A 20,347-nucleotide genomic window follows, 5' to 3' on the forward strand; every position below is an offset into this window, starting at 1 on the left:
CCTCCAACTCCATCTTCTCTTTCTTCCACAGGGCAAACCTGAAACGGTGCCGAGAGCCGGTTTTATCAAAGGCCCCGTGTTCAAAGGCGTCGCCTCGAGCCGCTTCTTGCCCAAAGGCACCAAAACCAAGGTTAACCTTGAGGAGCAGGGAAGACAAAAAGTGTCTTTCAGCTTTAGTTTAACCAAGAAAACTCTACCCAATCGATTCCTGGCTGCTCTGGGAAACGAGAAACAAAATGAAACTCCCACCCCTCCGGCGGTTCCCCTTCCAACCGATTTCAGCCCCAAATATAAACTGGACCTGGGGGACACCGCCAGCTCAGCCGAGGAATCTTCACCTCCAAAACCGAAGGTAGAATTGGGGAAGATTCATTTTAAAAAACATTTGCTGAATGTCACAGCAAAGCCACCCCCGGTGGCACCGGTAACGGAACCGGTGGCCTTGGCTGTGGATTTCCCCCCCACGCCGCCGCCTCCTCCGCCCCCGCCGCCACCGCCGGCGTCACCGATGCCGGTTCCCGGAGCCACGGCCCCGCCGCCGCCGCCGGTGACGCCGATGCCGGCGCTGCTGCTGTCGCCGCCCGGCGAGGCCGAGGCCCCCGTGCCCAGGGAGCCGAGCCAGGCGCTGCCCTTGGAGCCGGACGCCAAGCGGGATCCGGCGTCGCGCGGCTCGGAGGAACGCGGGACTCAACCCGCGCCCGAGCAGACGGAGATAACCCCGCCGAAGGAGGATTCCCATATTGGGAAAGAGGAGGAGGTTTCTGACAGCTCGAAGGGCGCTCCCGTGTGCTCCCGGAGGCAGGGGGCCAAGAGGAAGTTCTCCCAGTCGGATGGCGCGCCGCAGGGCTCCGAGTCCGACGAGGATTCCGTGAGGACCTCCTCCAGCCAGCGGTCACACGAACAGAAGATCTCCAGCACGGAAAAGGAGAGAGACTCCAGACGGAGCTCCGCGTCCCTCCGCGGTGATGACCTGAGCAAGTCCTCGTCACGCTCCAGGTCGGACAGGGATGAGAAGTACTCGAGCTATTCCAAATCGGAGAGAGACTCGCGGTACTCGTCCTCCCGCTCCCGCTCGGACAGAGAGAGGAGGCGAAGCCGGTCTCATTCCCGTTCCCGCTCCGATCGCAGCTCCCGAACCAGCTCCTCCTACTCGAGGTCGGAGCGCTCGCATTACTACGACTCCGACCGCCGGTACCACCGGAGCTCCCCGTACCGGGAACGGTCGCGCTACTCCCGGTCGTACGCGGACAGCCGGGCGCGGGAGAGCTCGGACTCGGAGGATGAGTACAGGAGGACACATTCCAGGTCCAGCGACTCCCGGCGTACGTCCTCCCATTCCTCCTCCTCCTACAGAGACTCGAGATCCTCTTACTCCAAGTCGGACAGGGACAGCAAAGTGGAGTCGTCTCACGCCGACGTGGACAGGCGAGGGAGGTCGTCTTCGAAAGCGGATCGAGATTCCAAAAGGACTTCTGAAAGTGAAGTATCCAAAAGGTGCTCTCCCCTCGATGAACTGGGCTATCGGAAGGGGACATCCCATTCCAAGCCCGACAGTAATGTGAATTCCTCCCGCTATAAATCCACCCCTTCCAAGGCCCCCGCACCAAAGCCTGATAAATTTAAGAGTTCTTTCTGTTGTACAGAATCGATTGAAGAAATCAAGTCCAAGTCTAATTCTCTAGATTTAGAGACCTCTTGTGTAAAGAACAATGAGATCAGGGTGTCCAGTGTGAAAAAGTTGGAAAGGGAAAAGACGCTTTCTCCGTTAAATCAATTCAGTGATTCTCCCGCTTTGCCGAAGGCTGACGACTCCAGGGCGGGTTTGGCAAACTCTAAATCCGAGGAACTTGCAGCAAACGAAGGCCACGACAGTGTTAAGGAGCAAGAAACGTTCTTAAAGGCAAAGCACGATCCCTTAAGAACGTGTTTCCCCACGGAGTCGAGCGTGAATGGCTCCCCAGAGGGTCAGGACGAGGGTCTGGCAACCTCCAGTGCCTGCAGAGCAGAGGATGTCGCTGCATCCTCTGAGCACGGCCCGGGTCCCTCGGAAGCATCGCCTGCCGTCAAGACCAGCCCGTCATATCCGTTGCCATCCAATGGGTTTGAGAGCATGGCCGTGTCCCAAGAGCAAGGGCTGGATGATTCCCGGGTGCAGTCCAGCGAGTGCAACAGCCTGTTCCAGGAGGCGGAGGCTCCGGAGCCGCAGCAGCCAGAGGAAGCTGCCCCTCTCCCTGCCGTGAATGTAGATGCCACTAACACTGTCCTTAAGAAGCTGGATGAGGAGGTGACTCCGTGTGACAAAACCAAAGAACCTGTTTTTTGCTACATTTCCGACGATGCCACCCCTGGTTTGTACCACTCGGAAGTGGAAATCGAAGCGGAGCCTGCGGATTTGAAGGTGACATCTGAGACTTTCCTGGACGTGCAGGTGGAGCCGCAGACGGTGACGTGCGATTACGACAGCACGGAGGATTCCCATTCCAAGTCTGCTGGGGAGGATGAACACGGCCATCCTTCCCATAAAATCAGCCTGGCAGCAGAAAGCTCGAGCAGGGATTCCTCCCAGGATGGCTGTTCCCAGAAGCTCCAGTCAGATCATCCCATGCCAGAAGAATGTGTCTCTTCCAAATGGGATGTGCCCCCTCCAGGTGTGTGCCAGGAGCCGCTTCAGCATTCGGAAGCTGAGGAGATGCTGGAGTTGGATGCTCAGCACGTTGATGTTGGCTCAGCAAAAGGCAAGTCGTCGTTCCAGAATGAACATTCCTACTATTCGGAAGTGCCGCTGGAGCACCGCGGCAGAGAGGTTGTGGAAGAAAGCGCTGTTTCCACCGAGGGAGCTGAGCTGGATGAGCTGAGGGTTCAGTGTCCCGGCGTATCGGCCGAGAGGGATGAGGGAAGCGAGCCCTTGGTGGCCTCGGCTTTTCCAGACGCTTTGTATCCCTCCTCCGATGTCATTGTCACCACAGAGGACACGGAGATGGTGACCCAAACCCCGACGTGCGACAGCAGCGGCAACGCCTCGGAATTCATTCCCGCTGGCCACGACGATTATTCCGACATGGGGGACAGTGACAGCGAGAGGGGGAGCGAGGACAGCGACACGGAGGACTCTGATTCCGACGATGGGACGCCGCCGAAGAAGCTCCAGTCGGTCGTGGTGGTTCCCAAGAACTCCACCATAGCCATGGAGGAGAGCAGCCCGGGCTCCTCCCGGAGCAACCGGCGCTTCTCCGACCACTGGGATGATGAGCGGCCCGAGCCCAGCAGGACCTACTATGAGGAGAGGTCAGAAAATATGGGGAGTAAAGGTGGTCCCCAGGTGGAGAGCAGGTGTTCTCCCAGAGGGATGGAGAAGAGTCTGGCCACCTCCACGGAGCTGAGCAGGAAGGAGCTGGAGGAGCTGCGGGCGGATCCGTGCCAGGCCCAGAGCGACGGCGTGGACAGCACGAGCCAGGCGGACCTGACGGCCGATTGCCACGGCAAAGCCGGCACGGAGGACAGGATGGTGCTGCCGGACGTGGTGGCCATGGGGAGGCCCATGGGCCGGCCAGAGGAGCAGCCCTTCTGTGTCCCAGAGAGCTTGGAGAGCACCGACACATCCCGGCACCAGATGAGCTCTTCCAAGCCTGACAGTCGGCAGGGGCAGGGCGGGCTGAACCAGTCTGGCCTCGGAGACTACTCCAGGCTGGATGGTTTCCGTGCCCCGGAGGAGATGGGTGCAGCAGGCTGGGACTTCTCCCAGACGGAGAAGCCCAGCAGCACCTACCAGCAGCCAGACAGCAGCTTTGGGATGTACTCAGGCTACGTTTACCAGCCAGGACCAGGAGCCTATCCCAGCTCCCAGAGCTACTGGCAAGGCAACGGTTACTGGGATGCAAGGGCGGCCAGCAGAGGCTCCGTGGTCAACTACGAACGCGGCCAAGGGCAGGTGCCGGATTCCCTCACGGAAGACCACGAGGAGTATGAAGAGGATGAGCGCTGGGATGAGGAGTGCAAGCCCCGCTTTCCCAGCCCCTCTGGAAAATCCCAGATGCCCGGGCAGAGGGAGAAGGGCTCGGTGCAGGCGCACGAAATCAGCAGCAATTCCACCAAGGAGCCGGTGCCGGCCGGGGAGAAGAAGGACGAGGTGAAAGCTTTGGAGAAAAACGACGTGAAGGAACGAGGCCCACCAAAAAAGAGGCGGCCGGAGCTGGAGAGCGACTCGGAGAGCGATGGGGACTCTGGGGAGAAGAGGAAGGGGAAGCTGGAGGGGGAGCAGGTGGAGCCAGCGCCGCAGGATTCCTCCATGGTGGGCAGGTTGTGCATCATGGATGACTTCAGGGACCCCCAGCGCTGGAAGGAGTTTGCCAAGCAGGGGAAGATGCCCTGTTACTTCGACCTCATCGAGGAGAACGTCTACTTGACAGAGAGGTAACTGCTGCTCTGTCCTTGTTTTAATTGGGATTTAGCTTCCGTTTGGTTCCAGGATGGCTGGGTTTTTATGGCCAAATTGGAGGGAGGGGCAGGGTTGTTGCATTCCCCACATTTGGCAAAGCCACCCCAGGCTCTTTTCTCCTAAAGAGAATTGCCCAGTTTGCCCCAGACAGTCCCAAGAGCTGAGAAGAGTTGGAAAATGGGAGGATCAGAGGGAAAGGTTGATTTATTTGTACCCTTTTTTATAGCTTTACCAGATCCTGCCTGTTTAATGTCCCCAGATGCCAGCTCGCTCCCTTTCTTTGGCACAGGGAATTCTGCCTGGGTGTGGAAAAACTTTTGGACAAACAAGGCGCTTTTCCAAAGGCTTTGGTTACTTCCATGTCTTCATTTATCATCTCAGCGGAGCTCTGTAAAATTTAATGGCCATAATTTAATTTTTTTTTCTTACAGTTTTTTTGTCTCGTTGGGATCCACACTCCAGAGCATTCCCCAAATCCTTCATGGAAGCTACAGTATGAATTAGTGGATGCCCTGCTTTTTGTCTAACTCTAATTTTCTCCTCTTTCTCATCCTCTCACTTGACAGCAAAGCAGAGGCTGAAATACCAAAACCCTCCAATTTGCCTTGTTAAAATATGGGTGTCCAGATAAACATAGGGAGGAGAAAGGGAAAACAGCAAAATATCCTGGGAATTCTCTTTAAGGAATCACTTTTTGTCTGTCATCACAAAGTCATCACCAAGCCAAGCGTCCTTGGCTATTCCTGTCCCTAGGGTTATCAATCCGTACCTTGAGACATTTATTTTCCATTTTTTCCAAAAACCACTGGTCAGGATTGAGGAGGAGTTTCTCCACCTGGCTGCTGTCTCACCTGCATTTCCATGCCTTGGCTTCCCAGGAAGAAGAACAAATCTCACCGGGACATCAAGCGGATGCTGTGCGAGTGTCCCCCGCTGTCCAAGGAGGAGCGGGCGCAGGGCGAGGTGGCCTGTGGGGAGGATTGTCTCAATCGCCTGCTCATGATCGAGTGGTGAGCTGGGGTCCATGCGTTGGCCTGGAGGTGTCCTGGGAATCCCTCAGATAAGCTGGGAATTCCTGGGAGGTGGCAGTGAAGTGTGGTGGTGTTCACGAGGGAAGAGGCGAGAATCTTGACTCCATGTTTCAGAAGGCTGGTTTATTGTTTTATGATATATATATTATGTTAAAGCTGTACTAAAAGAATAGAAGAAAGGATTTCATCAGAAGGCTAGCAAGGAAAGGAAAGAATACTAATAAAATCTTGTGACTGACCAGAGAGTCTGAGCCAGCTGACTGTGACTGGCCATTAATTAAAAACAACCAACATGGACCAATCACAGATGCACCTGTTGCATTCCACAGCAGCAGATAATTATTGGTTACATTTCATTTCTGAGGCTTCTCAGCTTCTCAGGAGAAGAAATCCTGAGGAAAGGATTTTTCATAAAATGTGTTTGTGGCAGTGAAGTGTCTGTGCTGGCCTGGAGGGACCTTGGGAGCTGCCAGCAGAAGCTGTGGCTGCTCCATCCCTGGAAGGTTTCAGGGGTTGGATGGGGCTTGGAGCAGCCTGGGACAGTGGGAGGTGTCCCTGCTCATGGCAGGGGGTGGAATGAGATGATCCTCAGGGTCCCTTCCCACTCAAACCATTCCATGATTCCATGATTTAAATCTTTGGATGATCTGCAGGAGATCAGCCCTCACAAACTCCTGGATCTTGTTTCTCCAGAGCCTCTCCAGCCTATGGCTGGTGTCTCCTTCTCCCTCTGGAGAGGTTTGGGAGCTGGAGGCAGGGACAAGGTGCTTGGTGGGATTCCCTTCTGGCACAAGCATTGTGGAAGGACTGAAATTACCTGGCAGAATCCCAATTTTTGCTCATACCTCATAGGCCACACGAAGGGCAGGGAATATCTTGAAGGAATAACCCCCAAAACAAGGGGAGAAGAGCCCAGTTCTCCCCACTGGGATGCCCTGATACAGAAACACAGCGGCATCAGCATTCCAAATGTTTTTATCTTTCCAGAAATAAACGATCTGCATTTGCACGCTGGCAGTCACGTGCTTGTGCTTTTTATAGCAAACCACATTTGAAGGTTTCACACGGAATTTCTCGTGATTATTTGGGGTTTATTTCCCATCTGAGCCCTTCCTGTTGGGCGCTGTTTTCCTGCTGGGAATTGATTTGCTCCCTTCCCTTCCCTCCCCTCAGCTCCTCCCGGTGTCCGAACGGTGACTACTGCTCCAACCGGCGCTTCCAGAAGAAGCAGCACGCGGATGTGGAGGTGATCCTGACTGAGAAGAAGGGCTGGGGGCTCAGAGCTGCCAAGGACCTGCCATCGTAAGCCTTCCCTCCTCCCACAGCCTGTTCCCACCCTTTTGCTCCCTCCTGAAGGGAAAGGGGCCTGTGGGGTCTGGATTTCCCGGCCAGGAGATGGGCTGAGGTTCTGCCAGCTCATCCTTGTCCCTGATGGGTGTTCCTCTTCCTCTTTGGCATCTGCCCATCTGTTCTTTGATCTCCCGCTCTGGTTCTGCTCTTCCTGGTTTCCCAACAGCCTTTCCATGGCTTATTCTTGGGATGAATCTGCCTCCCGTTTCTCTGTCCCTGTGTCACTCCAGTTGTGTCCATCCTTCTCTTCCCATCTCTGCAAAACTTCTCTTCTGAGTCCTCCTCCTCTTCCTCCCTTTTGGACAATAAGAGGATCCAGAGGGGATCTTTCCTTCCACTGTTAATTCAGAATTGTAATTCCAAGAGCTGGGTTAGGTGAGGTGAAAGAAGAGAGGAGTGAGGACATTGAGATCTCCTGAGGCACAAGGGAGGATCAGGATGGGGGAGACCAAGATGAGGGAGAAGGGAGCAACCTGGAGTGTGTCCAGGGCAGGGAACAGGGCTGGGAAGGGGCTGCAGAATTCCTGAGGAGCTGGCAAGGGGCTCAGCTTGGAGAAGAGGAGGCTCAGGGGGCCCTTGTGGCTCTGCACAGCTCCTGACAGGAGGGCACAGCCAGGGGGATTTGGGATCTTATCCCAGGGAACAGGGACAGGAGGAGAGGGAACGGCCTCAGGCTGGGCCAGGGCAGCTCAGGGTGGGATATTGGGAAAATTTCCTCCTGGAAAAGTGTTTTCCAGCCCAGAGCAGCTGTGGCTGCCCCTGGATCCCTGGCAGTGTCCAAGGCCAGGCTGGACAGGGCTGGGAGCACTCTGGGACAGTTGCAGGTGTCCCTGCCCATGGAATGGTGTTGGAATGGGATGAGCTCAAAGTTCCCTTCCCACCTAAGCCATCCTGTAATTCTATGAATATATAGAATTTATAGAACAAACCCTGCTCCAAGGGGAGCTTCATCCTTCTGTCACCTTCCCATGTGACAGCATAAAATCCCAAATTAATCAGAATTCCCTGAGATGAAAGCACATCATGATTGCTACACCGCCAGGATGGCCAGGCTGGGAGTTTTGTTCAGAGAATCCACCTGAACAGGGATTATTTTATGTTATTTGTGTGGGTTTTTTTGCTAAGAAAATGGATGTTTTTCCCTCTTGCAGCAACACTTTTGTTTTGGAATACTGTGGGGAGGTGCTGGATCACAAGGAGTTCAAGGCTCGGGTGAAGGAATATGCCCGGAACAAGAACATCCACTATTATTTCATGGCCCTGAAGAATGATGAGGTGAGCAGGGGATTGCTGGCATGGGATTGCTTTGGGAAAGGCTGAATTTAGCTGTGTACAGCACCAGCTCCTTGGGATCCCATGGAACAATGTCCTGAATCCACTGGGAGTGTTTTCCTGAGGAAAGCAAACTTCAAGCCTCAGGATTTTCTAACCCTTTGCTCAATTCCAACAAAATTCTAGCAGCTTAAATGAACCCCTTAGGGAAGGGAAAGTGTCTTTCCAAAGGAGAAGGTGGAGCATGGCTCATTGTTCCATGGGAGAGAAGTTTGGGAAGATCTTCTAAGCCAAACTTGCCCTTTTTGGGTGCTCAAATGTAACAAAAATCCACATTTCCTTTCACATTAAACTCCATGAAATTGGGATATTTAAAGCTGGCAGAGTCCCTCTGTGCAGGATTGCCACTGGAATATTTATAAATGGGATATCCTTAATTATTTATGGCTGCTTCAGCTCCAAGGGATGTGGAGCTGTTCTGTCTGCCTGAGAACAAGGGGGATAAATAGAAATTCCATCTCTTATTCTCCTTGTCTCACCTGTCAGGACTTTTTGGGTCTGGAGAGCTTGAGAGAAAAGGAGCTAAAAATACTCAGAGTGGTTTTTCCTGGGTGTTTTTCCTCCTAAAATAAGGGTTTTTGAGATTGTTGTGTGATTTTAAGCGTCACAAAGGAGCATTTCCAGTCATAAAAGGAGTTTTTATTTCTGGGATCACTTTTCCCTTGGAGTATGAGGTGTGTGGGAGAAAATTCACTCTCCCAACCCCTCATGGCCGTATCAGAAACAAAATCCAGGATCTGCACCCAGCTGGAGAACTCTGGAAAATGAGGAGCTGTGTACCTGAGTGCTCTTTTTTCGGGGATTTAATGTCCTGACAAACCCCAGTCTCTACAATAAAGATGGAGAATATCAAATAAACAGTGGGAAAGGAGATGATTCCCACAAGGGTTGTGTTTGCAGCTTTGTCCCATCCCAAGGAATGAACCTTTCCCTGCATTTCTTGTCCCTTTTCAGATCATCGATGCCACCCAGAAAGGGAACTGCTCCCGCTTCATGAACCACAGCTGTGAGCCAAACTGTGAGACCCAAAAGGTAAAATGCTGGGTCCAGTCCAGCAGCTCCTCCCTCTGGGGAGCTCACAGTGAAGCATCTTCCTTCTTTATTTTGGGGGTTTTTGTTGATGTTGTATCAGTGACATGAAAACACCTGGATTTAAACCGGGCACTTGGCCTGGTTTTAAACTCCCCAGTGCTGTTTCTCCAAGGATTGGGGTGTTCAGGGAAAGCAGACCTGGAGCTGAGGCTGGAATAACTCCTGGTGTCCTTTTCTCCACAGTGGACTGTGAATGGGCAGCTGAGGGTTGGGTTTTTCACCACCAAGCTGGTCCCGTCAGGCTCGGAGCTGACGTTTGATTACCAGTTCCAGAGATATGGGTACGTCCCCTTCCCTTTCCTGGCCCAGGAATTCCTGCTCTTCCCCTCTCCCAGTGCCGCTGCTCCTGCTCCATCCCTTTCCCAGAGAATCCCCTTCCCTGCTTCTTCCCGTCTGGTTATTGATTAGACTTTGGGATATTCCTCCAGAATTCCTGTTCTTCCCTTCCCACTGCTGTTTTATGGCTTGGCAAGCTTTGAGGAGCTGTAAAACCCCCTGGATAACTCATCCTCTCTTCCTGGCCTAATCCAGGGCTGCAGGGAAAGCTCCAGCCTGGAATTGGGATCCCTTTGCTAAACCTCCATTGCTCTTTGGTGAAGTATAACTTGAGGAACATCCCTTCCTTTTCCTTTTGAATCCTTCTCCAGGCCCCCTCTGTAAGCAGGAATGAGTTTTTAGTTGCATTTTAAGATAATTCCTCATTCCTAGAAATTCCTGGAATTGAGCTTCCCTGCTTCTTACCCCTGCAGGGCCACGTTCCTCCAGTGGGTTCCACATATTTAAAGTAAAACCCTACTATTTTCCCAAGAAATTGTGGAATGGAGTTTAAAATGGATGGTGTGTCAAGTGGGAAATACAGAGGCTTGGTAGAAATATTCCTTGGGAACTATATTTGTTGTATTTATTGTATTTATTATCTATGGCTGAACATCCAAAACAAATTTTCCATGTGTATTTTGCTGCTCCCATGAATCCTGAGCTCATTCTTTATCCTGTTTTGAGCTCTCACATTCAATATATGAGCTATAAAATGCTCTGAAATGCAAGTTTTTCCTAATGGATGTATAATCCTGAGGCTAAATTCCTTAGGAAAATTAGGATATTGATGGCAATGTGGGATAAGAAGTTGTCAGCCCCACCAGCTCCACCTTTTCCTCTCTGATTCCTGGTTCTTGGCCTGTGGAGAGCCTGGAAGTGAGGCTGGGGATCATGGCAGCTGTGTTGGGAATAAAGCCTTTGTTTGAGTTTTCAGTGGCTCTTCCATGCAGAGCCATTCCCATTCCTGGCTTTGGTGGGTGCAGAGCTGGCTGTGGCTGGGGCTGGGCTGTTACTGAACCTCCCTTTGTGTCCCCCCACAGCAAAGAGGCCCAGAAATGTTTCTGTGGCTCCTCCAACTGCCGGGGGTACCTGGGAGGGGAGAACAGGGTCAGCATCCGCGCGGCCGGGGGCAAGATGAAGAAGGAACGATCCCGCAAAAAGGACTCGGTGAGTTTGGGGATTGAGCCTCTGCCATTGAGCACAGCCACTCCCCAGCACTGCCAAAACCACCCATGTCCCCAGGTGCCACATCCACGTGGCTTTAAATCCCTCCAGGAATGGGGATTCCACCACCACCAACCCTTTCCAGTGAGGGATTTCCCCAATATCCTACCTGAGCTGCCTCTGGCCCAATTTGAGGCTGTTTCCTCTCATCCCAAGTGCCACATCCACGTGGCTTTAATCTCTCCAGGAATGGGGATTCCACCACCACCAGCCCTTTCCACTGAGGGATTTCCCCAATATCCGACCTGAGCCGCCTCTGGCACAGTTTGAGGCTGTTTCCTCTCATCCCAAGTGCTACTTCCACGTGGCTTAAATCCCTCCAGGAATGGGCATTCCACCACCACCAGCCCTTTCCATGAAGGAATTTCCCCAATATCCGACCTGAGCCGCCTCTGGCACAGTTTGAGGCCGTTTCCTCTCATCCCATCTCTGTTCCTTTGGGAGATGTTTACTCCTGATGACCTCAAGGTTTTCAGTGTCATCAAAGGTTGGATTGATGATCTTGGAGGTCTTTTCCAACTCAAATGATTTTATTTCACAAGGTCCCTCAAGATTTGTGTTTTCTTGGATCTTCAGTTAAATCCAATTTCCTTTCTCCTGTTTTTTTAAAGTCCCACCAGAAACTGACTTTTCCAGGTTGAGGCTCTGCCATTGAGCCCAGCCACTCCCCAGCACTGCCAAAACCACCTGTGTCCCCAAGTGCCACTTCCATGTGGCTTTAATCCCTCCAGGAATGGGGATTCCACCACCACCAGCCCTTTCCATGAAGGAATTTCCCCAATATCCGACCTGAGCCGCCTCTGGCACAGTTTGAGGCCGTTTCCTCTCATCCCATCTCTGTTCCTTTGGGAGATGTTTACTCCTGATGACCTCAAGGTTTTCAGTGTCATCAAAGGTTGGATTGATGATCTTGGAGGTCTTTTCCAACTCAAATGATTTTATTTCACAAGGTCCCTCAAGATTTGTGTTTTCTTGGATCTTCAGTTAAATCCAATTTCCTTTCTCCTGTTTTTTTAAAGTCCCACCAGAAACTGACTTTTCCAGGTTGAGGCTCTGCCATTGAGCCCAGCCACTCCCCAGCACTGCCAAAACCACCTGTGTCCCCAAGTGCCACTTCCATGTGGCTTTAATCCCTCCAGGAATGGGGATTCCACCACCACCAGCCCTTTCCATGAAGGAATTTCCCCAATATCCGACCTGAGCCGCCTCTGGCACAGTTTGAGGCCATTTCCTCTCATCCCATCTCTGTTCCTTTGGGAGATGTTTACTCCTGATGACCTCAAGGTTTTCAGTGTTATCAAAGGTTGGATTGATGATCTTGGAGGTCTTTTCCAACTCCAATGATTTCATTTCACAAGGTCCCTCAAGATTTGCGTTTTCTTGGATCTTCAGTTAAATCCAATTTCCTTTCTCCTGTTTTTTTAAAGTCCCACCAGAAACTGACTTTTCCAGGTTGAGCCTCTGCCATTGAGCCCAGCCACTCCCCAGCACTGCCAAGAACACCCATGTCCCCAAGTGCCACTTCCACGTGGCTTTAATCCCTCCAGGAATGGGGATTCCACCACCACCAGCCCTTTCCATGAAGGAATTTCCCCAATATCCAACCTGAGCTGCCTCTGGCACAGTTTGAGGCTGTTTCCTCTCATCCCAAGTGCCACTTCCACGTGGCTTTCTTCAAATCCCTCCAGGAATGGGCATTCCACCACCACCAACCCTTTCCATGAAGGAATTTCCCCAATATCCAACCTGAGCTGCCTCTGGCACAGTTTGAGGCTGTTTCCTCTCATCCCAAGTGCCACATCCACGTGGCTTTAAATCCCTCCAGGAATGGGCATTCCACCACCACCAACCCTTTCCATGAAGGAATTTCCCCAATATCCAACCTGAGCCGCCTCTGGCACAGTTTGAGGCCATTTCCTCTCATCCCATCTCTGTTCCTTTGGGAGATGTTTACTCCTGATGACCTCAAGGTTTTCAGTGTCATCAAAGGTTGGATTGATGATCTTGGAGGTCTTTTCCAACTCCAATAATTTCATTTCACAAGATCCCTCAAGATTTATTGAGGGGATTTATTGATTTATTTATTTTCTTGGATCTTCAGTTAAATCCAATTTCCTTTCTCCTGGTTTTTTAAAGTCCCACCAGAGAGTGACTTTCCTAGGTCCAGTATTTGCTCATCCATAACTCCATAAATTTGATTTAAAAATGTGGGTTGCTTTCCATGATTTGTAAACAGTGATGAAAGATGAACAACATTGGCTTTGCCATATAAGGCATCACCTAAATTTGGCAGCTCCAAGGGCAGAGTTTCACCATTTCCAGGTTGGGAGGTGGAATTTTAGAGACAATGCATGGAATTGCAGGGAAGGGTTCATGCCATGTGGAAAAAGTGCAGAGAATCCAGAGCAAGAGGAATTTTTTTTTGGGTGAAATCTTCTGCAAGAACCTGCACAGGCTCTTCTTTAATTCCTACAAATTGTAATTATTCCATCCTTGAAGGGACAAACCTCTGTTCCTATGGAGAAGATTTATTCCTAATTCTTTGGGGAAGTTTAAAAATGCCAGTTTCATCTTAGTGTGCTGTATCAGAGAGTGAGGAGACCAGAAATAATTCCTAAATCATTTCTAGAGAGTGAGTAAGCCAAGAAATAATCCCTAAATCATTTATAGGGTGTTTTAAAACACTAATTAGTCCCTAAATGAGAGGATGATATTTCAGTGTCCTTGCGGAGAGGGACTCTCTGGTTGTAAGGATTATAAATCTGTTATAGTTTATAATCCATTAATCATTACAAATTTATAAAGAATTTATACAACTCAGAATATAAATAATAAGTTTTACCTGCAATTAAAGATAATTTCTTAGCTTGTTTTCTGCATGAAAAGATAAACTCAGGGCCGGGAGGGTTTTGGTGCAACCACCTGGAATTTCCAGCAGAGCTGAAAGGTGGAAAATGGGAAAATGGAAAATGAGGGGAAAGGGAGCTTGGAGTCAGGGAATTGCCTGGGCTGAGGCTGAGGGTGTTTTCTGTGGCTCTGCAGGTGGATGGGGAGCTGGAGGCGCTGCTGGAGAACGGGGAGGGGCTCTCTGATAAGAACCAGGTGCTGAGCCTGTCGCGGCTCATGGTGCGCATCGAAACGCTGGAGCAGAAACTCACCTGCCTCAAGCTCATCCAGGTGAGGAGGAGCGGCCTGGGAGGGGAGGGATCCACGTCCTGTTCCAGTGACATCCTCAGAGGAGCACGGGCAGTGTGGGAGGCAGGTCCTGCCCTTTCTGCTGCATCCCCAGCTCAGCTGAGCAGCTCCAGGATCCACTGTCCTTCAGTTCTGAGCTGTAGTGGTTGCAGTGGTCCTGCGGCTGGATCCCTGCTCCAACCCCAGCAGTTGCAGCCACTCAGATCAGCTTGGGCCTGCTCAGGTGCCGAGTTCTGGCTCTGCCGTGGCTTTGAGCATGATCCCAGTGGAGCAGTTTTCCATGGTTTTGCCTGGAAGTGTCTGATGTTCCCACCTCTGGCCCTCCAGAACACGCACTCGCAGTCCTGCCTCAAGTCCTTCCTGGAGTGTCACGGCTTGTCCCTGCTCTGGATCTGGATGACGGAGCTGGGCGATGGCAGAGGGAGCACGGCCAACAACCTGAAGCTGCAGCTGGAGGTCAGTGATTCCCTGGCACTGGGAGCTCTCACGGGATCCTCGAGGTGGGAAAAGCCCTTTGAGATCGAGTCCAACCCTTCCCCAGCCCTGCTGAGGCCACCACTCACCCTTGTCCCCAAGTGCCACATCCACAGGGCCCTCAAATCCCACCAGGAATGGGGACTCCAGCCTGTGCCAGGGCTGGCCAGCCCTTTTTGGGGAAAAGGGTTTTGGCAGCTTTGCTGAATGCTCGGGATCACGAGGATTTTCTTTTCCTTCTTTTTTTTTTCAAATACAAATCTGTGCCAAGTGTTCATGGAAAACAACCTCAGGTGCCTCAGAACTACAGGCCTGAAAGTTCTGCCCTCAGGCAGATCCTTAATAAACGGAAGGAATTTGCTCCTGTGGTTTTCCTTAGATTCCTGACATAGATTCCATGAGCCAGAACTTAAAGGTTGTTGCTGTTGCTGTTTATTCCGTGCTGAAGCCCAGGGAATTTGAGATCCTGACAGTCTGAAGTGGAGCTGGAATGTTTCAGTTTTCCATAAACAATTTGGGATTGGATGCCCAAAGACTTCTGGAAGTTCAGGGTGATTGTGTCCAAGCTGTGCCCAATCCTCACCTTGTCCCCAGCCCAGAGCACTGAGTGCCACCTCCAGGTGTTCCTTGGACACCTCCAGGAATGGGCACTCCAAACCTCCCTGAGCAGTCATTCCAATGTTTAGCAACCCTTTCCATGAAAAAAACTTCCCAAAATCTATCACCCGTGACTGTCACTAGATAGAGGAGATCAGATATTTAAATTTTATATTTTGGGATATTGGGAAGGAATTCTTGGAAAGATTTACATCAGTGGTTAAGAAAGAATTAATTCCTCCTGTGAGAGTGGTGAGGTCCAGGCACAGGTTGCCCAGAGAGGTTGTGGACTTCCCATCCCTGGAAATGTCCAAGGCCAGCTTGGACAGGGCTTGGAGCAACCTGGGATAGCAGAAGGTGCCACTGCCCATGGCAAGGAGAACTGAATGACCTTTAAGGTCCCTTCCCACCCAAACCAGGATTTTATGATCACCTTGATATTCCAGAGTTAATTTTTCCTGAAAAAAGTGAATTATTCCAGCTCGGACACAGCTTTACATCCTGACATTGCCCTGCCTGTCCTTGCCCTCAGATCATGAAGACCCTGGAGCTGCTGCCCATCCCCACCAAGAACATGCTGGAGGAGAGCAAGGTGCTGCCCATCATCCAGCGCTGGGCTCAGACCAAGACGGCGGTGCCGCAGCTCAGCGAGGGCGACGGCTACTCCAGCGAGAACACGTCGCGGGCCCACACCCCCCTCAACACCCCCGAGCTCTCGGCCAAGCAGGGCGGCGAGGCCGACGCCGACACCCCCAAGAAGTTGGTGTTCCGCCGGCTGAAGATCATCAGCGAGAACAGCATGGACAGCGCCATCTCGGACACCACCAGCGAGCTGGAGGGGAAGGAGGGCAAGGAGGACCTGGACCAGCTGGAGGCTGCCCCAATGGAGGTGACAGAGGAGCAGCCACAGCAGCAGCAGCAGCAGCAGCAGGAGATCAAAACCGCTGTGGAGGCGCCGGTGGAGAGCAGCAAATCCCAGCCTGCAGAGCTGGAGGCCGAGCCCGAGGCAGAGGTCAAGGAGAGCAATGGAGCGAAGCTGGAGGAGCCCATGGCCATGGAGACACCATCACAGGATGAGGAGGAAGGAGTTTCTGACGTGGAGAGCGAGAGGAGCCAGGAGCAGACGGATAAAATCGTGGATGTCAGCGACTTGGCCACCAGGCTGCTCGACAGCTGGAAGGAGCTCAAGGTAAGAGGCAGCTCCGTGCAGCTCCAGCACCTGGAGCTAAGGAAAACGTGGATTTGGTGGCGGTGTGGTTCACACGGGGCTGCTTTGATGCCTTTTGGTCAGTATTTGGTAACTTAAAGGCTTTTTCCACACAAAAAGTGCTTTCTATATAAATCCTCTGGTGGCAGCTGCCCTGGGTGTGACCTGAGAAATGTCCAGGTGTTGGTGACACCAGCAGCTCGTTGGGTTTGGGCACACAAGGACACCTTGGTCATCCCCTTAGACTTCCAGGGAATGGGCAGCTCTGAGGGACTGAGATTCCTATGAGCTTTTTGGGTGGAAGTGGCCCACATCCCTCAATGTGGAAAGAGATGGATGGACTGTCTGCTCCTGAATTCCATCCTCAGAGATGTTCATGGCTACTCCTAAATGGCCCAACTCTGGAAATGTCCAAGGTTGGACAGGGCTTGGAGCAGCCTGGGATAGTGGAAGGTGTCCCTGCCCATGACAGGGAGTGGAATTGGATGATCCTTAAGGTCCCCTCGACCCAACCATTCTGGGATTTTCTGAGTTGAGTTATCCCAGCATCCCCAGCTTTTCCTGTCTTTTGAACCTCTGCTCTTGATCTGCACCGTGTGGAGCCTCCTGAGAAGGCTCTGTTGGCCATGCCACGTTCTCTCAAAGGCAGTGTTGGATCAGCCCCTGGGTGTTCACAGTTGGAAGTGCCCAGATGTGGGTGTTATTTGGGACTTCAGTGGTTTCACTCCCATCAGGGTCTTCTGGAGCAGAAAACCTCTTCAAGAGAAGGGCTTGGTGGCTCCCTCTGTCCTCTGGAGTTGTGTCCCTGTCCCATAGGTGGCCAATGGGATCTGCAGCTACCACTGGCTTTTAGTGGGATGTAGGATGACATTCCAGCAATGGTTCTAAACTAAAAGAGGAGAGATTTAGATTAATGGTTAAGAAAGAATTAATTCCTCTTGTGAGAGTGGGCAGGCCCTGGCACAGGTGCCCGGAGCAGCTGTGGCTGCCCCTGGATCCCTGGCAGTGCCCAAGGCTGGAGCTTGGAGCACCCTGGGACAGTGGGAGGTGTCCCTGCCTGTGGCAGGGGGTGGCACTGGATGTCCTTTAAGGTCCCTCCCCATCCAAACCATTCCATGGCTCTGTGGATCTCACTCCCCACCCAACACTTCAGCCATTCCTTGGGTCTCTTTAGATCTTTGGAAGCTCCTCATGGATCCGCTGCTCCTGCAGGATTTCATTCCATGTGTTATTTCATATTCCTTACATTCAAGGCCAGGAGGGCTGGGAGCATCTTTAGTAAGCCCAAACCCAGAGATTCCTGAGGGTTCAGCAGGAATTGAAGACAATTCCAGCTTCTTGTGGGCTTGGTGGGACTTGGAGGCTCTTCTGCCCTTCTCTTAATCAACCCGCAGCCCTGCTTTAATTACTGGAAGTAGTTTGAAGCAAATTCATGTTTTCTAGTGCATCATGGAGCTAAGGAGTTTATTTACTCATTGACTTTCATAATGAGGAATGATTGCAAGAGGTTAATTAAAATAATGGGTGTTAATTGTGCAGCGGAACCAGCACAGGTGAAGGACACCTCACCTTAAGCTTTGCTTGTGCCATTTCTGGAGCTGCAAACACCAGGGTTTAGAAGTGCAGAGATTCCCACGAGAATTCAGGGACATTTTACCTCAGTCTGATGTTTTCAGGAGGATCAGATACTCCTGAACATGCACAGAGTTTGGGCACAATCATTTGTGACAGAAATCTTAGGGGGGAAGGAGTGGGGTAAGACACATTTCTGTAGAGAGGCTGGATTGTGGTTTGGTGCTTTCCTTCCTTTTCTCCAAGTGCATCTGATCATTTACCAGATTTGAATTTGCAGAGTCTTGGTGTGGTTTTCCTCTCAAAGTGACACCATCAGGTTGAATTTGTGGTTCAGTTGGGAAAAGTCCTTTTCCATTGTTAAGGTTGGAAAAGACCTCCAAGATCAAGTCCAACCTGTTTTAAAGTAAAAGTTAAGTCAGGCCTTAGTCCTGCTCTGCTTTGGAGCCTTGTTTTGGGTATCCAGACTGAGTTTCTCCTTTGTGTTCCCTTCCACACTCATGTACACAGAACAGCACAGAGAAAATGATAAAATATTAGTAAAACGTGTGAAATTTCACAAAACTCCCCCAAAACGTTGGTTTAAGACCAGATTTGATCTGATGGTGTCGTTTTATCTCCAGGATTTGTGTTTTCTTTGGAGCTTGGAGAAGCTCAGCTTGGGAATCTACAGAGTTTTGTTGAAGTTGTGGTGGGACCACGGAGTCCTGACACATTCCCATATTTTACATGTGGATTCTCATCCTGTCTGTGTATTTATTAATGAACCTCAGGTCGTGATCTGGTGCTAGGGATGGGGTTGGATCTCATGAGCTTGGAGTAATCCCAGCAAATCCACCCCATAAAAGCAGGATCGTGACACGGGGCTGTGACAATTCATTTCTCTCCCACATAGCAATTGTAGGGAAACTGGGAGCTGGGAATTTATCCTGTCCTGGACTTTTTCATGGCTCCAGGAGTTAACTGCCTCTGTCCAACTCTCACCTCATTAGGTGCCACCAAAGCCCACCCCGGATGTCTAAAAGACAAATCCAAGCTGGAAGGGGGACAGATAACTCACCCCCAGGTGCCTTTCCCAGCACATCCAAGCTCTGGAAAAGCCGAGGTTTTGGCGTGGTGGAGCACCTCGGCACTGTCTGGGGGGCGGGAGGGTCGGAAACGTGGTGACTTTAGCGCTGTCCTCTCCAGCCTTGCTGACGACCCCCTTGTAATTTCCACCGTTTCCATCCAGCTTCTCCGGGCAGCCAGAGCTGACCAAGGGGCTCCTTTTCTCCAACTCCGTGCGGAAGAAGGGAGAGGACATAGCGCCAAGAGCCGGGAAGATGGTTGGGAAGCTGGCTGATGCATGAGCAGTGTGATAGGTGAAAGGAGGACAGAGGTGGTTAACTCGGGGATGCCGACGTTATTTTGGTGCGTCCATTGCCGGCAATGGACGTCGCTCCAGGGAAACCCCAGCTCCTGGCCTGAAAGGATTAAGTGAGCTTGATTTTTTTCTCTACCTCTACACACAGGACTTGTGAGTCCTTCCCGGGCTGGCTGAGGGGTGCTGGCCACAGCCACACCCCTGGCACGACACACACCCACTCGCATTCCCAGTGTGGGATGAGTTTTCAGCCCGGGCTCGTGGGCGCCGTTCCCGCTCTCCGAGGAAGCGCTGCATGGCTTCTCCCGGGCTGAAAACTCCCTCCCAGTGCCACAACACCCGGCAAGGCACAGGTGTGGTGCTTCCACGTGGTTCTCCCAGGTGGATTGTGCTCAGGTAAGGCTCTGTGGGCTGATCCGTGTGGAGAGGCCATGCTGGAGGTGACACGTGGTGTGATGGACAGCAGAACTCTTGGAATCATCAGAACACGCACGCCGTAGGGACAAGCTTGGGAAGCTCTTCCCAATGTCCTCTTGGGGGCTGAGGTTGATAGCTGAGTTGAGGGACAGAGAGGATGTTTTGGTGCCACTCTGCCTCATGTGGGACCGAGCTTTGGGAGTCTTCCCCCACCCCAGAGGAGGCTCTCACCTTCTGGGAAGGGGTTGTGGCTCTGAGGATCCACAGGTCCTTCCCTTGTGACTTGGAGAAGGTCTTGGATTTAGGAAAAATCTTTTGTTAGAGCCAGTCTTGGGTTTGAAAGGTTTTATTTGGATGCTTCTGGCCTTGTGAGCGTTTGCGGTGACTTGGAGCTCAAGGCCGAATCCTCACCCTGACCTGGGCCAAAGTGGATTTTTTTTTGCACTTAATAATCATGGAATCAGGGAATTGGTGAGGTTGGAAAAGCCTTCAGAGATGATTGAGTCCAACCATCCTCTAGCACTACCAAGGCCACCCCTGCTCCCTGTCCCCAAGTGCCACATCCACAGGGATTTTAAATCCCTCCATGGATGGAAACTCCCCCCTGCCCTGGGCAGCCTGTTCACTGCTGGACAACCCTTTCCATAAGGAATTTCCCCAATATCCCACCTGAACCTCCCCAGGAGGCCGTTTCACCCTGAATGGGGCATCTTGGGTGACCAAAGGCAGCTGAGCTTCCA

The 20,347-nt window shown here is 51.8% G+C and overlaps 1 protein-coding gene across 1 annotated transcript in view; it reads left to right on the forward strand.

Moving 5' to 3' along the window:
- Positions 1–20,347, forward strand: part of SETD2 (SET domain containing 2, histone lysine methyltransferase) — a 57,124-nt gene that overhangs the window by 15,367 nt on the left and 21,410 nt on the right. The window contains exons 3-12 of the mRNA XM_058026786.1: positions 32–4,410; positions 5,314–5,445; positions 6,640–6,768; positions 7,968–8,091; positions 9,103–9,180; positions 9,424–9,521; positions 10,599–10,725; positions 13,825–13,959; positions 14,305–14,433; positions 15,581–16,237. Coding sequence (XP_057882769.1) covers positions 32–4,410; positions 5,314–5,445; positions 6,640–6,768; positions 7,968–8,091; positions 9,103–9,180; positions 9,424–9,521; positions 10,599–10,725; positions 13,825–13,959; positions 14,305–14,433; positions 15,581–16,237 — 5,988 coding nt within the window. The remainder of the gene's footprint in view (positions 1–31; positions 4,411–5,313; positions 5,446–6,639; positions 6,769–7,967; positions 8,092–9,102; positions 9,181–9,423; positions 9,522–10,598; positions 10,726–13,824; positions 13,960–14,304; positions 14,434–15,580; positions 16,238–20,347) is intronic.

This window comes from Melospiza georgiana, chromosome 1, assembly GCF_028018845.1.
Source record: "Melospiza georgiana isolate bMelGeo1 chromosome 1, bMelGeo1.pri, whole genome shotgun sequence".
In the NCBI taxonomy this organism is placed as follows: Eukaryota; Metazoa; Chordata; class Aves; order Passeriformes; family Passerellidae; genus Melospiza; species Melospiza georgiana.